The 19,616-nt window shown below is 32.4% G+C and overlaps 1 protein-coding gene across 1 annotated transcript in view; it reads left to right on the top strand.

The window, feature by feature from the left end:
• Positions 1-854: 854 nt before the first annotated feature.
• Positions 855-19,616, top strand: part of LOC129216580 (paired box protein Pax-2-like) — a 74,563-nt gene continuing 55,801 nt past the window's right edge. Inside the window, exons 1-4 of the mRNA XM_054850795.1 lie at positions 855-972; positions 6,917-7,027; positions 10,319-10,484; positions 15,355-15,552. Coding sequence (XP_054706770.1) covers positions 855-972; positions 6,917-7,027; positions 10,319-10,484; positions 15,355-15,552 — 593 coding nt within the window. The remainder of the gene's footprint in view (positions 973-6,916; positions 7,028-10,318; positions 10,485-15,354; positions 15,553-19,616) is intronic.

Below are 19,616 nucleotides of genomic sequence, written 5' to 3'. Positions count from 1 at the left end.
GTTTTTACGCAATAGATTTATTACTTTCTCTGAAGGATGAAAACAATATAATAGATTGCATAAGAATGGAAAATGTGTAATAAATGAAAACTTTTATTTCTTGCAACGCAAAAGTACCATTCACGTTTGGAAAAAAGCAAATCCAGTGCAACCTTCTCTTTCACGCGCATCACCCGCGAACAACCAAAGCACACAGACATGACACAGACATGAAGGATCGCTATAGCATGGTTTGAAACAGCGATGAATGGAGCTTCTGCTTTTAGGATACAACGCCAAGATTGTGAAAGTTTTTCTTTTGCCAATACGGAACCCAGGTAGGATCCCTGCGAAGAAGAAAAAGATGAATCAGAGTCTTTGAGTCGGATGAAGGAAAGGTACTCATACGGTGAATCCGTCGTCGAATCACGTGAAGAGGGGTGATGCCAATCCCCTCCCCTCGACGACGACCCCCGAAGGAGCTTTAAACGAATTTAGAGCCGGGGGGTTTAAAAGAGTCAGTTAAGCGCTTGAGGCAGAACTGATCAGTCAAACAGGAATCGTGGTTGGAAGCTAATCGTGTGCAAATCTTTTCTTCATTGACTTTCAATCGCTATCTCCCGGCGGATAACTGAATATACTAAACCACGATTCGTCTATAAAAATTCTGAATTCGATTCCTGTTTGAATTGCGAACAACTAAAGATACAAAATTTGAGGAAAATGTGTTTGACGTGCAACTTATATGAAACAATAAAAGTCAATTTCAAAAGCAAGTTTGATAATTTAATTCTCGGAATTCAAAGTTATTGAATGAGTGAAAAGTGTCGAGTTGAGATTTTTCAATTTGTGTGGTGCTCAATTTCTATTGGATTATGAAGTATAAAATGCCCAGCTATTTGGACTCAGGCCGCCGATCCATAATGGGTCCAATGGATCTAAGTACAAGTTACAGATATAATGCCACAATGTTGGATTATTATGCATGTAAAAGTAAGAAATTTAAATGTTTTTAATTTTCCCCCTTCATTTTGCAACTCAAAAACTAGTTTATATACGTAAATACTCAAAACCATGCATTATTATATTTTTAATTACAATAGCCTTAATAACGCCATTTATGATAAAAGGTAGATAGTTGAACATAGATGATAAAAACTTGTTACTTTATATATATATATATATATACATATATATACATATATATATATATATATATATATATATATATATATATATATATATATATATATATATATATATATATATATATATATATATATATATATATATATATATATATATATTATATATATATATATATATATATATATATATATATATATATATATATATATATATATATGCAACAAAATGTCAAGCTCTGTACGAACAATAGTGAAGGCTTATGATCTACTTTTCTCTAGATATGAAAACAAAGAATTAAAAATTTTCGATTACAAATTAAGAGAAAAAAATATCTATTATTGACATAAAATCCTCGAACTCTTATGAATGATGTAAATGCACAGAAGATGTAACGAGATAGTTGCGTTAAGAGACTTTTAAGTCTGAAACGAAAACTTTTTCACCTACCGGTTACTTCTCTTTCAAGAAGGTATTTAACTTTGCTGATAACTTTTTCCCCCGACTGAGAAAGGATTAAGAAAGATAAAATTATTAATTTCGTTATCAGGGTGATTATTTGAACTTAGCACTTAACCAACTCAACGAAAAAAGGATCATACTTAATATCATAAATGCAAGCTTTTACTTCCCGACAAAATTTTCAGCAAAAAATGCTTAATTTTTTACACTTAAAGCAGTAAGGAAATGAAGCCACGAAAGAATTAATTGTAGCTAACTGTTTTCAATATTGAAAGTTTATTCCAGTAAAAACTATTAAAAATTTATTAAAATATATACGTTTAAATACTATTTAGTACTTGTTAATAACAGTATCTTCTTTGTGAGCATAAATAGGTAATAAATTTAGAACGAATGCGTAAATGAGTTTTGCATAGCTATACCACATAGAATTGGTTTTAAAATATATGATCCGGATAAAATTTTCTCCTCACATTCAATGCAGATTGGTAATCCAAACAGAATTAAGTATTTAATTTAAACCATTATACACTTAAATTCTGACTTTTAGTTACAGTGGACTCTCTCTATTCTAAACACTCATGAGACTGAACAAAAGTGTTCAGAATATGGGGGGTGTTCATTACTGAGGAAGACTGGATAATGTATGTATATGTGTTCTATTGCGTTAGAGGACTATGTTCAGAACTTTGTCCAGTGATCTGTACCAGTTACTGAGATAGAGGTACTGAATTTGTATTGGTGGCTAATGCAATGCCTAATTCAACTCAGTCGGACCTAAACTCTTTCATTTATTTATTCATATTTTAATTTAAGAAGTTTAACGTAACCTTCAACAATAAAATATTACACTACAGCTATCGGTACAATTTAATCTGCTTTTGCATTGTGTATCCTCATGCAAGGTATGTACTACCATCCAAGTTAAAATCCAAGTATCTCTCTCGCAGCCTTATTTTGCTAGGTAATCCAACTTTAAAGGTCTTAAAAACAACTTGATACAATGGTTGGATTCTGGACATATAGTTCAGTTGCAGAAACTTCAGGCTCATATTCCTCAGCTGAATGATTTCATATGATGAAGTAATACACAGAAAAATAATTTTTCTTCTTCCTCTATCCAGTTTCTCTTTCATGCCATTCAATCAGTGATAAAATCGTGAACGTACTTTTTGACCTTCCAATTTTATTCATAGAAATTCCCGAGCACCGATTGTGAACATGTTCAGTACTATATAAAAAGGTGATAATTGAAGGGGATTGAAAATAGCGTTCATAATATTGAGATGTTCATATTATAGAGTGTTCAGAGTACAGAGAGGTCAGCCTATGTTACATCTACGGAGTTTCGCCGGAACCATCAAAATGTGTTCAGAATATAGTAGTATTGATTGCAAATAATATTTTTCTAAAACTGCAACAGTCTTTTGAAAATGGGAACAATCAAGCAAAAATTCGTAAAATAAATTGCGCACAGGAGTTTTGGATTTACAATGGACTCCCTTATCAATTCACAAAGTTGTGAGCACTGTTAAATGGTTCCTTATAGCCCCGAAACACATGCGTCACAAAATGTTATTCTTCCTCACATTAAGTTTCAGAACAAATGTGTTAAAAGACGTGTGTAGTCATCTAAGTATTTTAATGGCATTGTCATATATGTCATTGAGCAGAATTACGTTCGAATTCGTAAATTAATAAGGTACATACAAACAGCAGTAACAGGGACGCTCCGATGAAAGGTACTCTAACCGCCCAAAAGTTTCCGCATTTGGCAAATTTTAGATGAAGATTCCTAAAATTTAGGGACAATGTTGCGATAGTTAATTGTCGCTTTTTGGTTTACTTTCTCGTAAAAGTTTTTAAAAAATGAATAAGGACGTGAAACGCGGCTTGATGCATCGTAAAAACATCGCTTAGTACAAAAAAAAAAAAAAAAAAAAAAAAAAAAAAAATCATAAAAAGCCAAAAATGGATAAAACAACTATTAAAATTGTGAATAATTAAAATTTTCAAAGTACAGTTTTGAAACGGGGGAAATATGTGTCTTGTCTGTCTGCCCTTTACCTAATAACTTTTGAGGAAATAAATAGTCCGCTTAGAGCATTGATTTTTTGTCCGAAAGATCTCGGTGAGGGATCTTCATTCCCATATTTTTTAATTTGAACTTTTTTTTACATTTTGATTAACATTAGCACCTACGGGGGATTTGCTTAAAGCACTTTCTTGGAAAAACCTCTTGACGTTGAACACATTCAAAAACATACATTCAAAAGAAAGAATTCAAAAAATGTTTAAATTAACGTCTACTAGAAAATTTAAAGCAAATATAGATCCCGAACTAAAAGACTTATTTTCTGACAGTTTAAAAAAATAATAAAAGTCATTTGGGAAAATTTAAGGCAAATGTAAATCCGAAATTAAAGATAAATTTACTTATAACAAACTTCGTTGAAAAAACTCCTATTCTTGTAGAAGAGCATGTTCAAAATGAACAAGTCAAAAATTTTTAACATAACTCCAACGGGGAAATTAAAAATTATATCATAGGTCCCAAACGTAAATCGAATTTGCTGAAAACAAACTTTGTTGAAAAAGGTTCTTTGCGAAGAATAAGTTCATAAACGAACGTCCAAAGTGAACAATTAAACTCTTTTAACATTAACGCGTACGGCAGAATTTGATTGTATTTTCGGCAAGAGAAAATACAGAAACTCAGAGTTCCTTATTATTTACCTGAAGAAAAGAGTTACAGACGATTTTATTTTTGATAAAAGTAGTGATTTAGGTGTACTCTTATTCACATTATAAATTTTATTTTTTAATTTATTTCTAAACTTCAATTTTTCATCTGCATTTATTTATTTATATATTTAGCAAAAAGTTGAACTTTGGAGTGCGCTTGAGTACTCATAAAATTCTTCAAAAATAACTCAGAAACAACCTTCTTTGATTGTTAATAGCAAAAGATGCAACTTATGTAAGAAGTTCGAGAAAATGTTTTGCGATTCGAGATAAGCATCAAGATACCATCTGACTAAAGTAAGAAAAATATGCATATTGGAGCATGCGATTGTTGAGGAAAAGAAATTCAAATGTCACAAATGACAATGTGATATGGGTATTCAGTTTTCATTTGATATTTTTATTCTGTAGCTATTGAATAAATAAATTTAGGACCGCGAGCGAATTTCCAAGTTGCCTCCAAATGTACAAGTTTTACATATATGTGCCTGAATGTCTATCTCATTAAAATGAATCTCCAGATCTTGCACTCATTGTTGCATAATTAATTTTCACTCGTATTTTTTGAGAAAAAATGCAAAAGACGAAAGGGGGAGGAGGGTTTGTGAACTAGTGAAACAACTACAAGTTCTGTAGATACCACGCTTCTTCCTGAATAACTACTTAATCATTCTTACGAGTTATTGGAATTCGAAGAATTTTCGCTGTGATCTAGACGATAAGATTCCTTGCAAGTCTTTCGCGCGGAACAATTTTAATAGTTTCGTAGAAATGTCAAAGCTCAAAATGAAGTTAAAACATGCAGCTTTTTGAAAATTTAGTTTCAGAGTATCGATTCGATTATGTCAGTCCGCACCACTGTCAGCGAAGCCATGACAGAAATACAAGTTAAAAGGGGGGGGGGGGGTTCTGCCGTTCAAGGCCAGTTAAGGTATGAGAGGATAATATAGGGCACGGGCCAAAGGCGCCAAAATTTGGGAGCACCATTTTGTTGTTTAAGTTTTTAAAAATAATACAAAATCACGACCTAGCGGATTGTTGCTATCCTACATAGAAAATGGGGAGTAGGCCTAATTTAGCTACATGACCTTATTTTGCGCACTCACCTTATATGTGTTGGATATATATAAGCTTGACAACATCTTTTGTGATGTTCAGTATCGAAAATTTAGATCTGGTTGTAGTAACATGTATAGATGTCAAACTATTTTTACTATACTTCATTGATAGCATGAACGGAGGGAGATGGGTGCCAAATAAAGCTTATGCCCAGTGACCTCAAGTGTCATAGTCCGGCCGTGGGGGCTCTAAGGAGGATCGTTCGACAACCACCTGCAATGGTGTTGAGATAGAAAATAATAATTTAGCTTTAGCTTAACCATAAGCTTAAAACAAGCCGCGACTCTCTTGATGATGAAGTTAAACGATTTTTTCTGACTATGAAACGAATGAAATTTCATGTTACAAAACTGGGGGGATACTTCATTATCATAAAATTAATATTATTATATATGAAAATAAAATCATCATACATAATTACTTTTTGGACGAACTTATTATTATTATTATTATTACTATTCATTTCTGCAGTAATAGTCAGCTTCCTGTTGGTTTCATGTATGGTATTTCTTACAAGTAGGCAACAGCAACATTTGATGATTAAAAGAACAGTCCCCAATGAAAACGTTCCCCCCCCCCCCCCTTTTGAGTTAAGAAAAAAAAATTACTTAAGAACTGTTTTTCGTGTTATTTGTTCTTGGCTTTAAGTAAATAATCATGCTCTAATCTTCAGAATTGTCGAAATAAATAATGTACAAAGTTGCGACGATTTACTTGGTGAATTTGTTTTACGTATTAACTTTGGAATTAATAAAAAATATAGTTATTGAAAAATTAAACATTCATCATTTTTTGTTTATAGGGTTTCTAATAAGAATTTTCATAGCGAATAATTCTATTAATTACTCATTTTCACATTTCAGAACAGCAAGATATACAAAGCATTTTATTGTTTAATATTTAATTATTCTAACACAATTAGTCAGTATGAACTACAAATAATTTTTGTTAAGTGTTCTCTGAGTGATTTTTTAAACAAAAATTGAAAAATATTTTATTTTAAATTTCTTAGTAATTTAAAAATAATAACTGACAGGAATGGTTATAAATCGCTGAAATTTACGCTGACCAATTATTTCAATGTGTGTAAAATGTTGATTAAAATTCATAAATCAAGAAAAAGAAAATAAAAGAAATACGAGTTTTACTAGTTTGTCTTCGAAAAGAAAAATCTCATACATTTGTACTTTTCTAAAAAAGTATATCCTTTTAAAAATCTCTATAGTTATATATAATGAAATATTATAATTGCGCACAGGCTCATAATAAATTGTGGAATAAATTTCACACATTAAATTAACTTTGCTTAAAAATCAAAGTATTATTTACACTTATTTCCAAACCCCGATTTTTCTAATAGTGACATAAAAATTGTTGTAAAGGAATATTAATAATATATAGTTTCAAATGATCGGCATAAAGTGTTATTTCATTTCTCTTATTCTCTGTATGGGGTTCGTTTCAGATTCAAGCAGTGTCAATTACCTATCCCACTTGGATCTGGAATCGAATCCTGGTGTCGAAAACATCCAGCCCAAAATGGGACGGTCCAATTCTTCCGAATCTCAGTCCTCCAGTAAGTGACCAAAATGTTATTAATCTGTATTATGTTTGGAAAGTCATTCCCTTTTTTACTGCAATAGTAATAAATAAGCGTGACAGCTTGGGAAAAAAATAATTTTCTGCTGCAGAAATTATTTATAAATATTTTTTTACTGGTTCTGTGCTTTTAAAATAGGAGAAGGTGGGCCACGAGACAAAACAAAACATATTTTTCATATATTGGTAAGTTCTAAAGCACAGAAACATTTTTCATTATATTAAAGGTATCAAATTATAGTACATTGAACCAAATTTAGCACATTTAATGTTAGAAAAAAAAAGTTATGAGGCTTTATAAATTGGATGAGAAGTGTTTCATTGTGGCCCAGTTATGGGCCACTATGAGAAATTAAGTAGGGCCACAATGGGACAACTGAATAATCACTATACTTTTACTTAAAGTTTGCAAAATAAGTACCTTTAGCTAATTTATTAAAGAAACTTGATTCGGTACAGAATTATTAAAAAGCATTTTGCAACAGCATTTCAACATTTCAGTACAGCATTTAAACAATTCAGTAAAGTATTTAAACAAAAAATAAGCAAAGGTTAAATTTTAGTGTTTTCCAAAAGTATTAATACATCATGAAAATTCCAACATAAGCACTCTCCCTTCTGAATGGATCTCTGGCTGAGTCAGTTTTCCCTGGATATCTTGGATGCTAATATTCTAAATATTGTTATCTATATAAATGAATTTGTTTTAGAGGAGTCAAAACTCTTCAGGCACTGTATTTCTACCTCATTATCAGAACACTTTGTAATGACAGATACATATTTATAGAAAGTACGCTGGCTTGAGCTTATTCCACTCAAAGGGAATTAAGCTAAGACAAAATTCCCTTCTTTAAGGTCCCGGTCTGACCTAGTTCAACTTCATCTAAGTTTTCACAATATTCATCTGATGAAATGAGCTGTCATCTAGTTCAAAAGAACTGCAACACTCTTCAGTCTCAGAAACAAATTTAATAACAGTAAGCAAAAAAAAAAAAAAATGGATTTAAAAAAAATCAGGAAAATAATAAAATAACAAATGCCAAATATTAAATGCTGATTACATTACATAATGATTTTATACAAATATTACTTGTAAATATAAAGTGATTTGAAATAAGTACCACGTTTGACGACCTTATCAACATCTAACCGATTTCTAGTTTTGTTTTGTACATAGCTGTTTGGTAAAATAAAAAATTCACTTGTAATAATTATTTAAAGTATAAATATTTTTAAATCAAGCATACTTTTTTTTTTTGTAAACTAAAACAAGAAGTAGATTAGTATTTTACACTTGCTTACTGAGCTGTAAAATTAAACTGAAAAATATGAATTAAGGAGATTTTAAATGTACTTTTTAGTTAAAAAAATAATAATAATAAAGTCCGAATTTTGTTTAATCATTTCGATTTGTACCTTTTTGCAACCAATTTCATAACGCTTGCTATTCAAAATGTGCTTATTGTCTACCTAATTTTTTTTTTTTTTTTTTAATTTCCAATGGCATGTTTGGCCATAACGATTGTACATAATAGGGAATGGAACAACCTATTTTCAGAATTTATTCCAAGGCATGTTTGGCCATAACGATTGTACATAATAGGGAATGGAACAACCTATTTTCAGAATTTATTCCAAGCAGAACTTTCAAGATAAGCTTTACGTCTAATTTTCTTTCATGCTGTTTCAGACATTTTAGTAAAATTTTAGAAAAAGTGGTCCACTAATTTCTATTTTTAATCGAGATAAATATAGAAATAAACACAAAACCCTTTGAAAAAAAACGTGCAATTAAGACATAAGAGGTTGAAACTTTGAGATTTTTTTTTTTTTCATTTTCACACACACAGGGGGAGATAGAGAGAATTTTGAATTGATTACGTTACAACTCTAATGTAATTTATGTTTGTGTTTTGCATTAATAGTACGTAAATTCTTGGAATTAACTATGTTAAAGATTCCAAAATAATTTTACATTTAAAACTTACGTGAAATGTGCTGAAAAGGAACGAACTAAAAAGTGACTGATGACAGCAATGTGCCACTGTTAGTAAAATTTTAGGTGAATTTCAAATTATGAATTGGAAACATATATCCTTTTTTTATTTTGCTTCTAATCAATACTACATTTCTCTCGGATGATGTGATATATTTTCTGCTTTGTTCCACTCTTCCCATCAATTAAAAAAATTGCATGATTTTGTCCTATTTAAATGATTTTGACAATGATGGATACACAGTAAATATTGTAAAAGGAGTTTGAAACTAAATAATACATTTCAAGAGCACCTACAATGCTCAATACATATATATATATATATATATATATATATATATACAACTCATTCTTCCTTTTAAATTTTAAGAAACGTTTTCTTTAAAAGCATAAGGAGTGCAATTAATAAATGAAAATAAATGATGAAATATTCAAGAAACATCGAGTTTCATTCGAGTTCAAAGTGTTTTCTCATCTTTTCGTACAGTGGTGCTTCTTCAGTGCTATGTTAACAATGTAAAATTGCCTTAAAACAAGTCAAACTTTTTAAATTGACCTCATAAATGTATAACATTTTTTTTATCGTAAGCAATCAAGAGTTAATCTTTTCATAAATTTAAACTTTTTAAAGGTAATACTTAGTATCGTTTCAGTGTTTAAACTATACTAGCATTTTTTAAAATTATTTAATTTATTTAAACCCCATCAATCCCCACCACGCACACCTATTGATACCCTATTGAGAGTTTAACAACTGGGTGTGCTGACTGGATTGAAAATGTTTTTTATTCACAAAACTTTGTTATTTCTGCTTTTACAAAATTATTTCATCATCATTCACTCACGGAGTTTAGAATGTTGAAAAACAAGCAACGCCGCTTTAAAACTACTTACACTTCATTAGTGCCTGTCCCCCCCTCCCCCCCACCCAACATATGCCACAAAATGATTTTCTGAGTTACAAGAAAAGTAGAAGTTTTTTTTCTTTGCCCTTGTCATAAATTAAAGTCTAAATTATAAACAAATTAAAGTTTCAATGAGGAGAGGTTTGATTTGAGTTTGAACTGCTTCGATGCATCAAGCAGTTTTCAATAGCTTTCTTATATTATCTCCAAATCAGAAACGAAGCTTGCGAATCACTAATATCAAAAAATGTGTTTTGTAAAATCAATGAAATGTAAGAACTGTTTAGCCACAATTCTCTAAAAAAATTTTTGCAAAAAACCGATTCGGCCATTTCCATTTCTGTATTGAGTATATTGTTTTCTTTAGGTCATGGCGGCGTCAATCAACTAGGTGGCGTGTTCGTGAACGGTCGTCCTTTGCCAGACATGGTCAGGCAGAGAATTGTAGAGCTTGCACACCAAGGAGTCCGGCCTTGTGATATCAGCCGGCAACTCAGGGTTTCCCATGGCTGCGTCTCAAAAATCTTGGGAAGGTTTGTACATATTTCTTTCTGTAAGTCTTTATTGAGTCATAATGAATGGCATAGAATTACAAGCCATAATGCAAAGAATAATAAGCCATAACGAAAATTCGAATGATGATTCATGAATCCAGTACAATAGAAACGCATATAAAGTTCGATTATCCCGCAATGTTTTCGTTTCGCCCTAAGTAAAGAGCCAGAAAGTGAGCCCAAAACTTGTGAGAGGTCTTTAAAACAACATTTGAACAAATCATTGGGAAACAAAGTTTCACATTTGGTCTGATAAATTCATCTTTTAAAAACGTCTACGTATAACATCAGGGCGACTACCGATGTCTAATAAAATAAATCAGACACAAGATGTTGAAAGCATTATGCAGAATTTAGGACAAGAAAGAAGCAAAATCGGTGACTTATTACCCGAGAACGCATTCCATTTTAGTTCCATCCTACATTTCTTCGAAATTCTTTTTTATCATTTTCATGAGGCATGGAACCAAGAGCAGTATTCAAATTATATGGAGTCAGTCACGTCGGCAAAATAAAGCAATTTTTTTTCTGATGTGGGCGGGAAGAAAAAGAAAATGACAAAGCGTCTTACAATGTAGCAAGTGAAACAGTTTAAATTACAAAAGCATTCGAATCTGTGGCCAAAGTGGCATCCGTGGGTGTTTAGTCTGAAAGGGAAGACTGCACACCGTTCATTCATCAGGGGAAAGGGGAGAACAGAACGAACAGGTGAGGGAGCGACGCTTGAAATGCGCATCTAATGACGGGCCGTGGCAGTTTCTTCTTCCGAAGTAATACATGCTTACTTTAACACTTTCTAGATTTACACATTAGCCATAAATTTTCTTATTGCTGATAAAATGGCAAAGAAAAATAAGGAAAACAGGCATAGTACTCTTTCTTGCTGATCAGAACTTAATTCTATAATGAAACCTTAATTAAGTCTAGATCATTGTCGTACACATGAGTGACATAAGTAAATTGAAGTGATATCTTGTTGTGATACATTTCAAAACACAATACCTTCATCATTTGGCCTCGTATCTCATTTCAAGATCATTTCTTTAGGGAGCATAAACTCTTACTCTTTACCATATAACTGAAACAAATTCTGGTTTTGAACTTGATGGACATTGATAGCAGAAAACAACCGTAAATTACTTCAACAAATATTAGTTTATCTATGTTTCTATCCATCTATCTTACTGTATAGTATATGTATGCAAATTCATTTGAAGTTCCGATCCTAGGTAGGCTTACATTGAAATTTTTTTCTAAATCCTGCTGTTTATAAGTTCAATCTCTTGCCCCAAAACCGGAGAGAAGTTATGCTACTATTTGTGTAGGTTATTTCAAATTTTTAAATTTTGGTACTTGTATCCCTTTGCTTCTGTCTGCCTCAAATATTCCTCTATTATTTTTCCTTTTCTTGATACATAACTATAAATTTAGCCTGTACGGAAAGAAAGAAAAAAAAGCATTAAACATCTGTTGAATATGTGAAATACACCGCCAGCTCAGTTATTTCCGGGCGGTAATTTACTAAATATCTGTTGAATAGTTCGCCACTAAATCCATAAAATCCCATGCGGTGTTTTATTGCTTCTAAACGTTTCGATCGATCAAATTAACTCTTTGTGAAAACATATCAACAGTTCTTAGTTACAACTTTTAATGCGCTTTTCTTTACAAAAAAAATTGTGAAAAAATAAGATAAAACTATGAAGCTAAATCAAACAGTAATGGAATTCAGGATAGTAAAAGCAAGAAATGTTTTTTTTTTAATTTATAGACATTTTGAATGTAACAGAGGTTCTTATATGCAAGATGTGCTTTTCAAATTATCAAATTAAGAACTGTTTTTATCGTAAGTTGAAAAAAAATAAGCACGTTTATTATTACTCGAATCAACCTCTCACTTGTAATATTACTAAATTGAGTTTTAATTCCTTATTCCAGCTTTCAACACCATGTGTACGAACTGACAGATCTTAACAAATATCCCTTAACGTTCCCATCTTAAAAATACACTTCAATTAGTCTCGAACCTATTTTTCAAAAGCGAAAACGCATGGGCAGACGGTTTTACATGCCGCTTGTCGCAGACGATTCATCGCAGGTGCACCCCATCACTTGGAACCGTTGGCACTGCTCCCACCAGGAAAACGAAACTCTTCGTACATGAAGTCAACCACGGAATTTTTTCAAAAAGAATAACTTAAACAAGTTGGTTTATTTTACACTTCTTTTCATTGCCGCTTTCCTTCCAAAAAGGAAAAAAAAATTTAATTAAATCTTCCAGCATTTCCCAACTCTTAAATTAGAAGATATATCGAAGAAGATATATCAAAGCATATAATTTAAATCGCGACATAGATCATCTCTTTGAAGAGGTTCTTGTAAGTTTGAAGCATAACTGATTGCTATAATGTTATAATTTAGTCATCCATACGCTTCCATCTAATACTTTTCAAAAGTGACAACGTTATAACAAGCCTCTGCTAAGCAGATTTTTCTAGGTTTCATACAGTATTTTTTATGAATAATAGTTTAGTCCTGGATTTGCATTGAAATAAGGATATTTTAGAACATTAGGCACTTTATATATCGTGTATCATAAATTAAATTATGTGATTAGTGCTTAACCAATAAGCAACAACGCAAATTCTAACGATTATTCACGAATCCAGTACAATAGAAACACAAATAAAGTTCGATTTTCCATGTGTTTTCACTTCGCCCTAAGTATACAACCAGATAGTGAACCCAAAACTAGCGATAGCACTTTTAAAACAGCATTTGGGAAACAAAGAATTTCTTTCACATTTGATCTGATAACAACAACAAACAACGTAAAATAAAAGTACAAGAGTCTCGAAAATCCGAGGTAATTGGAGCTCATGTCACCTTGGATTACTGAAAACTCGGATTATTCGGAAAACTCTTCCTCATTAATTTTTTACACTTTTCCGATAACATAAGGTGTAGCCCCTTCTACCTTCTTATATAAAGAAAAGCAGACATCGTTGTCGTGAAAAATTATCACTGAAATTTCAACATAAATTTCGTTTTTAATTACCTCTAAACGAATTTGAACTTTGTTCCACGAAGTCTGTATGTACATATTTACCCGCCCAAATTTGTAGGCAACCAAACATATATTTTAACCGAATCGTTGCCCGATTTTATTTCAATGAGTTCTGTCATAATGTTTGTACCTGTGTGCTTGCGAGCATATGTATCTCATACCACGAAAATGGTTTGTAGTAGAAGGTTTCTGTTTCGTCTTTCGTATACATTACTCGTGAGGCGTCAAGTTTTTAACCATCCTTTTTGACCATCATCAGGTATTTTTATATTCCAAAAGGCATGTTTACACGTTCTTTGCGGCAAATTAATGTCACTTTCACGCATCAAGTTATCATCTTCAAGGCATTTTGTAATTCATATTGTGCAGTCGATGACTACACGTATATCGTGCCACTTAAGGAGTGTTGTTGACAACAACCTCTCAATGCCTTTTTTATTAATTACTGTATCTAGTTAAATAAGTGTAACGGCAAGAAAAAAATATTTTCAGATTTTTATGAAAATCTTTTTTTTTTCGGCGGGGGGGGGGGGGAGAGTAAAAATTGTAAGTTAAAATATAAAGTGTAGCACCTCGAATTAAACGGAACCTCGAACTTTCGAGACTCGGATTATCGAGACTCTACTGTAATAAGTTCTATTTTCTTTTCTTTTTTGATTGTAACATTGTGATTGCCTGTTGTGATGAAAATTTAAAAAATAAATAAATAAATAACTATCAACTGTTCAGTAAAGCTACTACATTTATTCAACATAGCCATTAAGTCTTCCTGTTAAAATAAGTTTTTTAAATAATTTAAATCGTTTTCAAATTCTTAAAACGAATGTTTAACAGTGAATATTAAGTTAATTAAAGTTAAAGTAACAAATCCGGGTTAATGTAGTTAGGAATTATTCCCCATCATTTCAAAGTATTTTGACCAAATTTAGAGTTCGCAACATAACATTTTTTTCCCATAACTATTTGATTTACTGTTAGATTAGCACAAAGTTTTTTTCTGAGTTAGTCCAACCAACACACAAACTCAAAATAAAACAATGTGCAAATCCAACAGTAAATTAAATAGTTATGACAAAAAAAAGTGTCATGTTGCGGACTCTACATTTGGACAAAATACTGTGAAATGGCCCAACTATAAATTTCACATAAACGAGAAACTATCCGACACTGATAATTTCATTAGGTATCAATTTCAATGCCATTTTGTTTTAAAAATACTGTAAGTAATTCCAAAGAAAAAAAAAAAACACTTGTTGACAAAAAATATCGTTTTGTACTGCACTCGTATTATTCTTTCTTACTCGTCAAACCTTATTAAATATGAAACTTCAAAGGCGCGAAACTACAACTTGAGTTTCTCGTAAATAAGCAAGAATGAAATATAAAAAAGTGCACCAAGAACGCTAGCATGCCTTTAAAAGTAGAAATTACTCTAGCAGTTCTGCTTTAACGATAGTTTCTTCTCTTTCACACCAATAAAAACTTAATTGCATTCCAAATGTTTTGTACCTCGCTCACTTAAATGGACTTGATAAAGACCATTCGCATGATTATGCACGATTTTAAAATGAGTGATTATCTGAGATCAATTTTATTGCTTGCGGAAAGAGTGCCCACCCACTCCTAAGAGCAACCCCTCAAAGAAGCCACCCTAAAAATGTGAATGACGCAGTCTTCGCCCTGCCCCCCCCCCCCCCACCTAGGTGGGCACTCCTGGCTTGTGGTGTTCAATGTTTCCTAGGACTGTTCTAAAACAAATCTTTTATTTTCTATCTATGATAGGTATTACGAGACGGGGTCTATCAAGCCCGGAGTGATAGGTGGAAGTAAACCAAAGGTGGCCACCCCGAAAGTGGTAGATGCCATTTCTAACTACAAAAAACAGAATCCTACCATGTTTGCTTGGGAAATTCGAGACAGGTTGCTAGCCGACGGCATCTGCGACCAAGACAATATACCCTCAGTCAGTTCCATCAACAGGTAGGTTTTCGTCTTTTTATATTCACCTTCTATGCATAACTGCATTTGTACCAGCAAATATTTCATCCTTATCTTTTTTAGCTTAAATATTTTACCGTAAACGTATAGTTGAAATATGAAGGGAAACATTTTTTTTTTTTTTCAAAAAACAAAACCAAGAATTTATTAAAGCATTGGAAAAAAATTTTAACTGTAAGTATGATAAAGATGTAATAAGGGGACACATCGCACCGCATCAAGGAAAGTGACACAACTTAAAATTTGGGGAAAGCGCACTAGCTATTGATTTAAAATCTAAATTTAAGGATCTTCCATGCCACTAATCTCGCACAAAATTAACTTACATATCTGGTGCATGGTGGCATAAAAACGATATAATCAATAGTGACACGTCACTCAACTTCCATGGTTAAGAAAATAAAATCGAACTTTATTTATGCAGCTAACAATTTATATAACAATTAAGATAAATGAAGTTTATCAGTAAACATCACATTATAAACTGTTTTGCCCGTAGTGTAAAATCGGAGACTAAATCGCTTAAAAATACTATTGTGTAAAACCTTGATTTTCTCCAAGGCTTTTTTTTTCTTTTTGAGTTGTGGCACTTTCCTTGCCGGGGTGTGATATGTGTCTGTTGATTCCCCCTCCCCCTCCCAATAACAGGGAATAATGCGATTCAAACAAACTTTTTTTGCATGTAAGATCCTGACACAATGTTCCGAAATTTAATTTTTTTACGTAAACAGTTTTCTGCTCAATTTTAAATTCTTCAAAAGGAAAAAAACACTTAAATGTTGTCTGTGGTTTGGTTAATGTGCAAACGGAAATTGACAGAAGGGGGGGGGGGATTATATATTTTTTTTAATTTTGACTTCTTTTAATATATGTTTAGTGATAAAGTAGTTTCAAAATTAGTTTCAAAAACGTTCTCTAATCATAAATATATTTATTGTTAAAGAATCTTTAATTGTTACTTTTTGACTGCATAAATGCGTTATGGCCCACTAAAAATGGGGCTCGCGACCCACGGTTGCAGAAACAACTCTTGACATTTCCTCGTATTTACTTCACTAAAAGCTATCTTGATAGAATAATATAAACATTTTCAACTGTTCATTGACTTGCATATTTGAGATCAAAACTACACATGTTCTAGAAAAATATCATTTTGTGGTTGCAAGGACATCCAAAAAATTTCTCGAGTTAAAATGGATCTTACGCAATTCAATAAAGCTACACGAGACATATAATATCCTGAATCTAGCATTTCGATGAACTGCTTGAGGGGGATTTTAGTCGCAGAGCGAATAGAATTCTTGCCATGAGAAATGGCTGAAAGTGCGCAAATTCATTGAGTAAGAATTTCACAAAGTATTGCAATAACAATTCTAATTGTTTGAGTGCCCTTAAACAACCTGAATTTTTATGAAACTTTATGAGAACAAGCAGTTCAATGCGGATTAAGATAATGCGCGGTTTTCTTTCATGATAATAGCATTTTTCCTGCAACCAAGTAATGTTGCTTAAAACAGAAAAATGCATCTTTGGAGTTAAAATAAGAATAATTGAAATGAAAGCCTTTTTTGACATAATTACGAAACACATAACATTGCAATTGACCCAGATTGTCTTTGCTTGAGTTTTAAGTGCAATTAAATCAACACGAAAAAATCAAACTACTGTACGATGATTTTAAATCCTAAAAATTTTGATAACACTAAATTTGTCTTTGAAAAGTTTTATTAATTTATATTTTCAGAAAATTTCAACTTACGGCACGACCTTAAGGGTCACGGATCTAGATGAAATTCTGGATTTAGGTTTATGTTCGCCCACATGGGAAGTCATTGGAGGTCATTGTGACCTCCAATTTTTTTTATTTTTCATTTGGAATATTTTGATTAGTTGATTCGACAAACAGGAGGCAGCATTGTATTTTTTTTCTTATTTTCTTTTTTAGAAATGTTTTCAGTGATGCCCAATGTTTCTTCTCAGTAGATGTTATGTATGTCGTATATGTCTCTAGCTCTTTTTCTTGCGAGTTTTTTTTTTTTTTTTCATTTTTTAAAGCATTTTTCAGATTTTATAATAAAAAAAAAACTCTTTTTTTTTCAATCAATTGAAATGTCGCCTCCTTGGCTGCTGCGCCCCTGACGCGAGCCACTCCTGCCAACCCCTAGTTACGTTACTGGTGGTGAATGCATTCAGGTGGGTCATGGGGTCATTCTTCAATGCATTGGGGTCGTTTTCAAAATTGTAAAAGTATTTTTTTCTGAAAAAGCATGCTTAAAAACATAGGATCTGACCTTTTTTTAAATAATTTGTTTAAGTTTAATATTTTTAAAAAATTACTTAAATCGGTGCCCTTTCATTTTTTACATTTCTTGCCGATGACATCGCAAATGATGAAATTCCATTCTGTGTTGCCATTCACAGAGCAAAATATTCAATTCGCATCTTTCCTCACGTGTATTGGCAACGATATGGTTGATAGCAAGCGTAGAGCGCAATTTTAATTCGCTTCTTGAGTATCATAACGTGGAAACGCGGTACAAAGATGCGCCAAAGAGCATCATTTGTGACGTCATCTAGACCACGCCTTGTTTGAAAAATCGGACATTTTAAAAAATTAATTAAAAAACAACTGTTGGGAAAATGAAAGAATTTTCTGGGCCCATATTATTATTATTATTATTTTTTTTTTTTTTTTTTTTTTTTTTTGAGCAATCACGATTGCTTATTGTTCTCATTTGACCGTTTTTGGGGTCCGTGCCTTTTCAACTTGGACCAGAAGCCTATGCAGCACCACCGTCCACCGTCCTCTGCTGGCGGCGCGGCGCGGCTGCTCCGTTTTGGAGATATCCGCTTCTCCTGGTCGGAGGCGTCCATGTCCTACACACACGCACGTTCACGCACATACACACACACGACTTCACACACATACCCTCACACACGCCTAAGTGCATACACACAAGTCTACGCACACACACAACTATGAACACGTAACCGCCCAGGAGGAGAGGCAGGCTTGGGGGGGGGGGACAGTAGCCGTTTCTAGAAACAAGAACTCCAAAGAGTAGGGTCCTGTTTCAGTTCGTGATTGCGAAAAACATAATTTGAATTCAAAATTTCAGAATTCAAATTAATTGAGCAATGACGATTGCTTATTGTTCTCTTTTTTTTTTTTTTTTTTTTTTGCTTATTCTATTAATTTCAGTGACTAAAAAAAACTACTTTTGACTGAAGGAAACAACCCCATTGCAAGAAAAAGGTACAAAATTTATAATTTTAAATGAAAAACCATTGCTTTTCTGGACTCAACTAGCAACTTTGAACCTCCGTTGCAGCCGAACTAAGACCTACGCAGTCAAACCGTTTTACCTGAGTTGGCATCTAGTGCAAACTGATAGAAATCTAAAATTTCGTCCAGATCTGTGACCCTCACGGTCGTGCCGTTTGGTAGATAGACAACTGTTTATTTTTCTTTCACTTTTTTTATTTTCTTACACACGTTTACAAATTTTATAAAGGAAGGAACATGTTTTAGAATTTTTCCAGAAGGGAAATCTTTTCTTTGTTCTTCCCCTCGTGAAGTACTATATGTATGCATACACGCGTGTATTTTTGTCTTTCTTTCAAAAAGCCGTGCCACTTTGCTTATTTTTTAAAAATGAGATATTGAAAAAAAAAATTTCTTCGGGAAACACTTTATGCAAAAAATTTTGAGAATTGAGTTATACATTTGCTGTAACTCGTTATCTACCCTTCATCGTAATAGGTCCCTAAGTTGGAGTTTGCAATACTTTTTTCCCATATTCCATAAGCGAATGCGTGGTTGTTTGTATTCTTAATTACATGATCTACACTGAAAATACCGTTCGGTCGATTCGATCATGAACTGTTTAACGAGATATAATAAACAAAAATGTTTAGTCGCACAAATACGATGCATAAAACAAAATAATAATTAAAAAATAATAATTAAAAAACTAATAATAAAAAAAACAGTTCTGCCGTAAGATCTTTACTGGCGCTTATCAGACGCCAAAGCGGGTTCTTAA

Source organism: Uloborus diversus, chromosome 2 (assembly GCF_026930045.1).
Source record: "Uloborus diversus isolate 005 chromosome 2, Udiv.v.3.1, whole genome shotgun sequence".
NCBI lineage: Eukaryota > Metazoa > Arthropoda > Arachnida > Araneae > Uloboridae > Uloborus > Uloborus diversus.
Note: the sequence above shows the minus strand (reverse complement) of the source record. Positions and strands in the feature narration are given on the sequence as shown.